At 48.0% G+C, this 10274-nt stretch overlaps 1 protein-coding gene and 1 long non-coding RNA gene across 7 annotated transcripts; one reads left to right on the top strand and one right to left on the bottom strand.

The window, feature by feature from the left end:
* The first annotated feature begins 12 nt into the window (after nt 1-12).
* LOC308044833 lies at nt 13-7408 on the top strand. 3 transcript variants are annotated; one of them, XR_013922664.1, is made up of 4 exons: nt 13-66; nt 903-1019; nt 2871-2988; nt 7349-7408. It is a non-coding gene; the product is annotated as an uncharacterized lncRNA (long non-coding RNA). The 3 variants fall into 3 exon arrangements; XR_013922665.1 differs by lacking the exon at nt 7349-7408 and adding an exon at nt 6005-6089; XR_013922666.1 differs by lacking the exon at nt 7349-7408 and adding an exon at nt 3675-3841.
* Nucleotides 352-10196, bottom strand: OGFOD1 (2-oxoglutarate and iron dependent oxygenase domain containing 1; the record flags this gene model as incomplete). 4 transcript variants are annotated; one of them, XM_080351732.1, is made up of 13 exons in its annotated part: nt 352-1004; nt 1545-1603; nt 2450-2572; nt 3854-4134; nt 4281-4360; nt 4750-4863; nt 5206-5334; nt 7421-7512; nt 7907-8023; nt 8864-8964; nt 9693-9739; nt 9821-9966; nt 10043-10196. In XM_080351732.1, 13 exons carry the CDS (start codon nt 10194-10196, stop codon nt 843-845), a joined length of 1605 nt encoding a protein of 534 aa, XP_080207858.1. In that variant the 3' UTR covers nt 352-842. The 4 variants fall into 4 exon arrangements, with proteins under 4 accessions (XP_080207858.1, XP_080207861.1, XP_080207859.1 ...); XM_080351735.1 differs by lacking the exon at nt 10043-10196 and adding an exon at nt 8523-8772 and having other exon boundaries at nt 354-1004; nt 9693-9926; XM_080351733.1 differs by lacking the exon at nt 10043-10196 and having other exon boundaries at nt 354-1004; nt 7907-8772; nt 9693-9926.
* Nucleotides 10197-10274: the final 78 nt, after the last annotated feature.

The following is a 10274-nucleotide window of genomic DNA, read 5'->3' as shown; positions in this document are numbered from 1 at the left end:
CAGAAGCCATGCTAGAGCCCAGCAGACCCCAGGACCCTCCTCCCTGCAGACAAGAAGCGAGGAGAGGTGAGTTACTGCCATCCTGCTACCAGCCCACTGCCCATTCCAAGGCTGGAGTGACAGCCCTTTCACAGCTGAATCACAGACCCAATCATGTACCCAGGCAGGCAAAGAAGGACACAGGAGCAGGTCTCTTCTCTTGTCTATTTAGCTTGTAAATTCTTTGGAGAAAGGGCTGCATCTGGGTCTGTCTGCCCAGCATTTAGCATAATAAAGTCCTGCTCCTTGTTATGGTGCCAGGTCCTTCTCAACGCCAGCAGCTTTACAGCCTCACTGCCTTCCTTCCCAACTCCACAGAGCTGTGCAGCTGGAAAAACCTCATATTTCCCATGGCAGCTCATTTATTTCTGACTCTACAAAACAGCAAACACAGTTAAGCCCCAGAAAATGTCTTGGGTGTTTTGTAACAAAACTCGCTCAACCAGACTTTGAAGCATTTAACTGACCCATTTCTTCAGGCAATATTTAATAGTAATTTTCACCCTGATAAGTTAAAAAACGCATCCCACCATGCTACTTCCATGTGAGCAGCTGGAAAGCTGACAGTTCTGTGGTGATGACCCCCTCCACATAGCATTAAAAGCAGCCGAGAGTGCCTGTTACAAAGGATTTGGGAGGAGACTGAATTTCCATTTGTACAAGTAATAAAAAAGTCACCTGGACTCCACTCAGCAGGATACAGCTCATACACAATGTGATGAAGTTTGTCTGGCCTGGGGAGAAGCCTGCCCCCCACTTCCCACCCCTACTATTTTCTGTGACAATAGTCACACTCTGTGCCATCACTCGTAGTAGACAAAGGAAAAATCCCAAAACCCTGTTCTGTTTGGATGCTTTTTCAGGTGTGCCAAGCTACGATGATTGATGTATTTCACAAACTTCATGGTTTCTTTGTCTCTATAAACTAAGGCCAAGCAGTTCTCCTCTGGATTCACTGTCAGCAGCTAGAAGGAATGAAAGTAAGGGAGTAAATGAGTTTCATAAAAATGGCTTTGATATAATTTCTAGGAAGAAACAAAAAAAATGTCAAAAGCTACTCAGAACAAAGGTCTGATGTTGGAAAACAAGCTAGGTCACTATTTTCATTTTCATACCCCTCAACCTGAAGCCATTACTAGACAGCAAGGGGTTCTGGACTTATTAGAGTGGCTACTCAGCACTGTCACTGGTATGGATACCAAATGTGACCCAGTAATCAGCACTACCCTGGAAAAACATCACCTCTGTGACAGCCTTGTGCCCCTCCAAGGCTTCCCAAATGGTGCTGGTGGTACCAGGCAGCACCAGGGCTGCGCCATAACTGTTAGAGTGAATGCTCATCCCTTGACGCCAAAGCTACGCCCAGGGACAGTAACTGAAGCAGGAAGGCTCCTGTGCAATACTGAGCACCCTCGGGATTATGTCAGTGTTAGGACAAAGTGTAATCATGTCTCCCTACCCTAACCAATTTTATCTAATTTGCAGCTGGCAACGGAGGTCCTTACCTCTTCATCTTCACCTTTAGCGATGTAGGAAGTAAAACCACCATATTCTGGATCCCAGCCTTAAAACAGAAAAGAAAGATTCTTAGAAAGGCCAACACTGTCCAGGCTCCGCGCAGCCTTCCTGGAGATGCCTTTTTTCCACCCCCTTCCCCACAGCTACTGGATACAGGATGATCTCCAGTTTACCTCCTGCCAATCTTTTCTTTTTTTTCCCCAAATTGGAATCAACCTGAAGCAAATGTAGATTTGCCTCTTACCACAGACAGGCCGTTTAAGGTTTTTGGCTCTCTCGTCCTCATGTGTAAAGCAGTTTTGCCTTAGCAGATATGCAAAAGGCTTTCAGTATAATTACCAGCATGTACCAGGTGGTTTCGGCTGTGCATGCTGGGCTCAGCTGATCCAAAATGCTTAGGTTTATTTAGATTTTTGTTTTCACCACTATCTAACTAGCAATCAACCTAAAATGCCTAGACATGCATAAAGTAACTTTTGAAACCCCTGGGCATTGTGAATTGGAGGCGCAGGGATAATTTAGATGAGAAAAGGGGCAAAAGGGAACACTTTTAGTGGGTATCCTGGCCACCGGACCCTCCGCAATGCCCAGACCCACTGCACCGTGGGAGTATGTGTCTCCCAGACCTTCTCTCTGCCCCAGCAGTATTGCATGGATCCCACCAGAAAAGGTCAGAGCTGATCCCAAGGCCACAGTTCCTAATTTTTGTCTAAGTACTACTGAAATCAGGGCTTATGCAGAAGCTGGGACTAGAATTAAGTCTACAGAGCCATTCTTTGTAGGAAAAAGCACGGAAATTTTCGCAATTGCAGCACTGCTGAGAATTCAGAAGTCCTTCCTTTATGCAAACTTTGTAAGGATGGTCTGACATGTCTGTACTTTGTCTGCTTACCCTCACAGCCACAGTAGAAGAGCAGGTCGAGAGCAAATTCTGTTGCCTGAGTGTCATGGACTAGTGTGTAGTGCCCGTGGGTCCAGCGCCTCAGCTCCCCTGCACACAGTGGGGTACCCGAGCCTGGGAGGGAGCAAACAAGCCAGAAAAACAATGAAGCTGCACAACAGCTGCCACCTGCTGAGCTCAAGGCATGTAAGGGACAAGAGCCGTCCTTCCCTGCCCCAGCAAAGTGTAACAGGAAGACAAAGTAAAACCATCGATCTCATGTTAAGTTCTTTTCTAGAGGTGGCTCTAAGTTATGTCCTTTTAACATTGTGGAGGAGTGTGGCCAAGATTTGCTCTTTGACAGGTCCAAGCTGTGATGCGCTTTGGTTTACCCAGTTCTTTGTTTTTTGTTTTGTCCTCCCCGGATTTACAGTAGCGCTCCAAACCTCAAGAGGCAGCAACCTATCTGCTGTGAAGTACACTGCAACTACCAAATGCTTCAGGGATAAGGATATTGCTCTGAACTCACTCTTCACATGCCATCCCAAGAGGTACGCCAGAATTTGGGGAAACCTTTCTTATCTCCTGGCTCTAGCTCAGTTTTCAATCCGTGCAGCCCCAAACTATGCCCTCCTCATGTGAATTTAAAATCACGTGGTGGAAACATAGATAAAAGGGGCAAAATCACTGGTTGTGGAAATCAGAAAAACAAAGCCTTTGTACCAGGTAAGACTTCTGGTGGGATTTTCAGTAGGCCTTTGTTTTTCATTACCTTTTATTCCAGTGTCCGTTAACTTGCCTGACTCAGTACAAGGTGAGCATTTTCAAAAATTCTACCCTTAAACTTCAAAGGCATTGTTTTAAATAAACAGCCACAATCCGTGAATCAAAAATTAATGTAATATTTTATAGCAATGATACCCTGTTGCTGACAACTAAGCGGTTATTTAGGCTGGCAGCATTTTCTGAAAAGTTAAATCTCAGTTTTAGGTATTGGTTTTCTCATTCTAATGATCCTTACTTCTGATCTGTTCACTTCCTTTTGATTTGCTCTCGTACAAGAATCTGCTTTATATGAAGCAAGGGTGTAACTATCGGCAAAAGATTATTGCACAATTAATTAACAATCCCCTCCTCACCCATGCCTTAACTCCTACAGAAGTCTCACCCTTAAGACTTAATTCTGTTCAAAACAGTATCTTCAAGTTAGTAATTGTTTTATTCCAATTTCTTTTAGAATGGTCACTTATTTTGGATACCCAGCCTGCCATGCTTCAAGTGCCATGTTTGTGCTGGTGCCTTGTCCTGGCTGCAGTACAAATGAGATCTTAGTTCCGTAAAAATCATTGGGAAATCTGCTCCCAACATCCTTAACATCAGGATTCTGCTCAAGTCCTTTCATGCTGCTGGACTTACTGTTCTGCATCTCGCTGTCCTGTGCTCCAGGAATGTTGTCTGGCTGATGGGGATTGCTGTCAGCGTGTTGTTCAGTCTCTGCCTGTTTGGGACTGCTGTTCCTGGCGGTGTCTGCTGCTCTTCCTTCCTCAGCATCTTCGTCCTCATCAGAGGGAGCCAGGAAGTGCAGCTTTAGGCCAGTGAAGTTGGAAAGCAGTAAAAACAAGGCCTCAGAGCGTAAGAACTGCAGGAATTTCTTCAGGATATCGGGGAGGCTGTCTTCCTCCGCTGTCTCATAGAGTCTGAAACACAGCAGAGGTATCAACAGAAGTATCTCTTGTTGGCTTTCCAACAAGGACCATGTCCACGGGGGCAGCATCAAGCAGTGCAGCCTCGTGGCAGCTCCTGCTTGGCTGATCAATGAGTGCAGTGCACCGTCAGTCCCCACCTTTTATTGGCAGGGCCCCGGCTGCTCCACTGGATGTCTTTGCTCTCCAAAGCTTCACAGAGTAGTTGGTATTTCTCTTTCTAGGAGAGAAAAATAGTGCAGAAACATTTTACTCCCAGGCCTCCCTTGGTATGCTAGAAGCAGGATGGATTACATGCTTCCACCCTTCTGCTTTGTTTCCTGCAGGAAACAAGAATGCTGAAGCAAATGTTGTGATTTTTTTGAGGAGTCCCCATGCAGCAGTGTACTGGCAGGCAGAGGGGACCCATCTGCACTGTCACAAAATGGTTGAGGTTGGAAGGGTCCTCTGGAGGTGATCTGCTCCATTCCCCTTGAGGGAAGGAAACTAGAAGGTGTTTGAGTAGACAGCTGTAGAACCAAGGCCTTTCCCAACCTGCATGATGTGTGGTACCCACCAGCCCTGTGACCTGTTCTGGCAGAACATCTCAGATTGAACCACTGGGCTCACCTTAAGAAAATCCTTCAGGAGAATTTCTGATCGCTCCTCAAATTCCTCCTGGATTTGAGCCTGGGAGTCCATGTCCAAATAAACTAGATTGATCCACTCATACAAGATTTCATGCTGGAAGGGAAATCAGTTTGCAAAAATAACGAGGATTCCCCCTTTTCCACGTGGCCATAGGGCTGGATTCCTCCCCACACACGTTCCATTCCCTTTTTTTTTAATTGCACCATGAGTATTTGGTGCATTCTCTGTGCTATTGTAGATATGCAGAATGTATAGAGTCAAGAAAGATAAGCAACAAAAAAAACCAGCTACAAATTTAGGGACAGGAAACAAAAACGAGAAAGGGATAAATTAAGGAACAAAGCATACCCAAGCATCAGTGCATCCTATAACAGGTATTCCAGGGACACAAAAGAAACAGAAACACAGATCAGCAGATGTAGGCTTGTTACTCACATCGTAGGGGATGTGTGGGCTCCTGGGCAAGGGAGCTTCAATGTGGCGCGTGGGTCTGGCTATTGACGGGCCATGAAACCAGCCGCTCACTGACAGGCGGCATTTCTCCTTGGACAGAACTTCTGACACCTGGAACAACATTGAGCATCACGTCTCTGTTCAGACTACAAACCATTTAAGGAGCAGCTGTAACAGGCACTGTGTAAACTCATTATAGGAAATGGACCTGACTCTGGGGAGCCTACTGCATACACAGAGAGGTCTGACAAGGGCTGGACCAGGCTGGATTATTCTTGGCTCAAGGCAAACTTGATGCACAAATCCATCGTAGGTTTCCAGAATCCCAGTCGAAGCTTTTACTCCAAGCTCCCAGCAGAATTCACTGCCTCTCTCTGAGAGCTTTGAGTCACTCTCTTATTAAAAGTAATTGAATTTTATTTTTCTACTGTTTATTCTATTGAGGAACCAGCTACCCCAGGATTTAAAAATGACCTGTCACAGCTTAATCTGGAAACTCAGAAAACACCAAGCATCTGTGAGCTGCAGGAGACAGTATTGGTTTACTTTTTTAAAAGTGCTGTAATATAAGCCATCATGAAGGGCATTTGCCTGATGCCTTTGGCTCTTTGTCTACCCACCTATCAGGGTAAGCGCAGCTAAACTGAACAATTTAATGTTCTAGGGTGCTGTATTGTAGTAGCAATGTGAAGAAAGAGACATTCCCTTCTGACTGTTTGCAAGCCACAAACTCTTGTGAGTTTCTGAATAGCACATAAAAACTTTTTTGTTTATTTTTTAGAAAAAACTCATAGAACAGGAGGAGAAAACAGTGTGTTCTGGAAAGGTTTTGGTTCCTACTGATTGTTACAGATCCACAGTGGCCCTTTCCTTGCATGACTTAGAGGTGTTGGAGGTTATTTGGAATGGCTACTGAATTCTAAATCTCTTGGAAATGGAAACCACAAAGCTGCCTGGCATCAGAAGCCCATGGACCCACTCTGCTCAGCAAACACCCACAACTTTCTTTGCCATCTCCTCAAGAAATGTACATCGTGAAGGCCAAAACCTGAAGATCTGTTAGGAAGTACTGACTAAATGCCCTTTGCCTGATGCCTGAGAGGGCTCTAAGGTTGGCATGTGCTGTGAAGGCTCTGTATTGGTCTGACTACGTAGTTCTCTAATGGTAATTACTGATGAGAGGGTCAAAGAAATGATTCAGTGGGTCAGCAAATACCCTGGGCACAAGCCAGGGGGTCCAGATCTGGGAGGCTTTGATTCACAGCTCTCACAGTTAAGCTAAATGCTCATTTAAAAAATAAGTTTATTGTTTAAGCTGAGTTTATTGGCTGTGTTAACAACAGAGACAGTACGCAGGACTCTGAATAGCACTAATGCATGGGATTAAGTTTAGGTCAGTAGGAGCAGTCACAAGGTTTCGTGGAACATGGATTTTTTGACAAATCACAATTAGTGCTGTAAACAAGTAGATGTTTCTGTTAATTAATTCATTGTAAGACACAAGTTAACAGAAAAGTAAAACCCTAAACAGTCTAGCTGAGGACGTGCCCAACCTACATCACTGATCTTCCTCTCCAACCTTCTGCTCTTTGGCTGTTTGCTACAGTCCGTGGGGTTCTCAAGTACAGAGGAGCTTCAGAGTGTGTACCAGGCAGTTCCATAGGCTGTTCATCCTGTTCCCAGGCATCTTTCTGATAAGTGCCGCAGGGTGCTAATTAACTGTATCAGCATTTCTACTGTAGGGTATCACACTACATTTATGTTACAGAAGCTCCACAGCTGTATCTACACGGTGCCCTACAGGCAAGAGGATGCGCTGAGGAGCTCTTCTGGAGCAAAGTCACGGCATCCGCACGAAAAATGTGAGCTTGTTTAAAACAAGCGAACAAACAAGAAATCTCTCTTGTCACCACAGCCAAATGCACAGCAATGGCTTGCCAGGATAGCAGCGCAAAGTAGAAATGGAAATTTTTCTTCCCCTAGGATGATGACTGACAGTTTAAAGTTGGCTTTGTCAGTTCTTGTCCTCCTTAAAGTCCTTGAAGTCCTGCCTTTAACACACAGCACTTGGCACAAGTATCCACTCTACCCACACATCTCCCTTTCCCTTCTCCCTCCCCACCAGGACTGTAACAACACAAAGAGGGAATAACCACAACAATGAGAATCAGAAAATGAACAAGAGACAGATCCTTGCCTGGTGGAAAGAGACTGGAGACACTTCAAAGAAAACCAGCGTGTTCCACGAAGGCACTAACGACTTGACAATTTGCTGTGGCTGAAAGTGTTCTGAGGAGGAAGAAAATGGATTCTGGTTACGGTATGAACTGGAACTCACTAGAACTCCTTCTGACTTCATGACATTGCGACTGGCACGACACCTGGGTATCAGGGGTGGAGCTCAGAGCAAGGGCTCGAAGAGGAATCAGTGGACTTCTGCTGCTGGGGTGGGGAGTTATCCTCATCACTTTAGAGTTCCGAGCACAAAACATCACTTGTTGCCCATTAGCACTGACTGACTGCTGTAGACCATCTCTAAGGTGCGAATTTTACCTATAGGTCAGCTTCTCAGATTAAGGAGAAACTCTTCATCTCCCTTGTACAGTCTGAGGAGAGAGTTGCTGCAAGGGTTGTATAAGGTTCACCTTTTTCAGCCGCCTCAGGCTGAGCTCCGAGCTCTTACCGTCTGTGCTATACAGGTCCAGCGTTCCCCCGTCGCTTTTCTCCCAGGGTGGGACAAGGTACAGGATGAAAGCGATTCTCCGACCTTCCAGCTCATCATCGTGGCACAGCAAGGCATCTGCAATTACACGCGTTTTGCTGCAGTAGCACCTTTTCAGTACGCACATGATTCATTCCGGTGGCTGCCTCCCAGCTTTGTCCTTGCAAGAATACAAGAAAAAACATGCCCAGTCCCAAGAACTGCATTTTCACCTGTCAGCATCGCCAGCCCAAGATCTGCAAGATTAATTTCTGTGGGATTGCTGCACTATCGGCGAATTAGCCAGCTCTGAAGGCATGGGCAGTTATAACTCATCATCCACTCCTCTGTGGCCGTCACTGGGCAGAGAATCCTGACTTAAATAATGATCCAAGCTCTTTTAAATATAGAACTGCTCTTTGAGTAGGTTTGCTGCTAGAATAGAGGGGAGTGGGAGCCTTGGGAACAAAAAACTGGACTAACACTTAATTGCACAAAAGACTTTTAAAAAGCAGAGCTGACAGCAGTAAAAATTTTCCCTTTCCTACAGTGACTTTTCATGACTAAAAGGGTAAGCACAGTTGTAAACTGGACTCACCAAGGTGATGTTTTAGCATCAGACTTCACAAACTCAGCTGTGGCATTTGGAAGCTGAACATGTCACCCTTTTGCATGGGAGCAGGTACACAAACACGGGCTGAACATCTCCGAAAAGCCGTGGGCTTGCAACAGCACCGGGCCCAGTTAAAGCTATCAGCAGCGTCACTACAGCAACAGTTTTTCCATAGTTGTGACTTCGTTTTCAGAAACTTTGATTTGCTGCTGATAGCTTCCGGGATGCTCTGGAACTAGAGAGGTGTTGGGGTGGATTGTGTAATTAGGATTTTGTTTCCTACCCACCCACAGAACTTCTAGGGAAAGGATCGCTTATAGACTGACCAGTATATTCATATTTAGCACAGGAGATGTCAATAGTTGGCTCCAGCTCAATCTGGGTCACAGCAGAAAGCCACGCTCGGAATTCGTCACACAGAGCATGTCTGGGAAGACAAGCAGAAGATAAGTGCCCTTTTGTGTCATAAAGCATATCACTATAGCCTACACTAATTTATCATCTCCCTTCCAACTCTTTAAACAGTTAAAGGTGCTGTTGCTGCTGGTGACAGAGTAGAACCACAAAGAACTGGCCAGGAAAACAGCCCAGTGCTCACATCGTCACTGACAACAACCAACAGGGAGTGTGAAATCAGTTGTAAGGGGACAGCTAAGCAGTTCAGAAGTGATGGGTATATGAGGCCTGAATCACACCACACAGCTCAGTGGAAAACCAATAACTGACTTCAGGGCCACGATCTACATAGATTCGTCTCTTCAAGGCTGGTTCTGGCCAGACCACCACGGCAGAGGGCGGCTGGGCCCACCCTGCAGCCCACTGCCTTCCTGGGGCACCCAGCCAGGGCTTCTCCTGGCAGCCAGGACCCGAGGGAGTGTCCGGAAGACGTGCCAGGGGAGGCTGAGGTTGGACATGAAGAAAAGGTTCTTCACCCAGAGGGTGCTGGAGCACTGAACAGGCTCCCCAGGGAGGTGCCACAGCCCTAAGCCTGACAGCGTTCAGGAAGAGACTGGACAACGTCCTCTGTCATACAGTGTGAATTCTGGGGTGTCCTATGCAGGGGCAGGAGTCGGACTCGGTGATCCCTGTGGGTCCCACCCCGCTCAAGATACGGACCGGATGATTCTACCCGAGCGGGCGCACCCGGCGCTTTACCTCAGGGCGGCGACGTGGGGCTCCGGCCTTCCCGCCAGATCCTGGGACTGCGGCCATGCAAGAGAAGAGGGGACGGGGGTCAGGGCGGCGGGCCCGGCTCAGCGCCGCCCGCCCGGCCCGGGGCCCACCTGCCGCAGCGACAGGAGGTCGTTGCGCCGTCCACGGAACCCGAGGCCCAGCAGCTCGTCGCTCAGCCCCTCCGCGAAGGCCGGGCCCGCCAGGAAGCGCGGGATGATGCCGTGCGGGAACGGGGCCGGTTCCACCGCCGCCGCCTCTGCAAGGGAAACGACGCCGGTGAGGGAAGGAGCGGTCGCGCCGCCGCGCGGGCCGGCCCGGGGGTCGGTAGGTACCGTGGCGCAGCGGCTCCCCGCGGGCCCAGGCCGCCGCCGCCCGCTCCCGCAGCGCCGCGTCCCTGAGGGCGCCGCACAGCTCGGCGCGCGCCTCCCGCTTCCCGCGCTTCTTCCCCAGCGGCGCCGCCGCGGCCCCGCGCCGCTTGGCGCCCATGGCTGAAGAGCTCGGCCGGACTACAGTTCCCGGCGGCCCCTGCGCCGCAGAGTGGGCCAACCGGATCGCGACTGGGGG

The sequence above is a fragment of the Nesoenas mayeri genome (assembly GCF_963082525.1).
Source record: "Nesoenas mayeri genome assembly, chromosome: 12".
NCBI classification, from domain to species: domain Eukaryota; kingdom Metazoa; phylum Chordata; class Aves; order Columbiformes; family Columbidae; genus Nesoenas; species Nesoenas mayeri.
The sequence above is the reverse complement of the archived record's forward strand: the minus strand, read 5'-3'. Positions and strand labels throughout refer to the sequence as shown.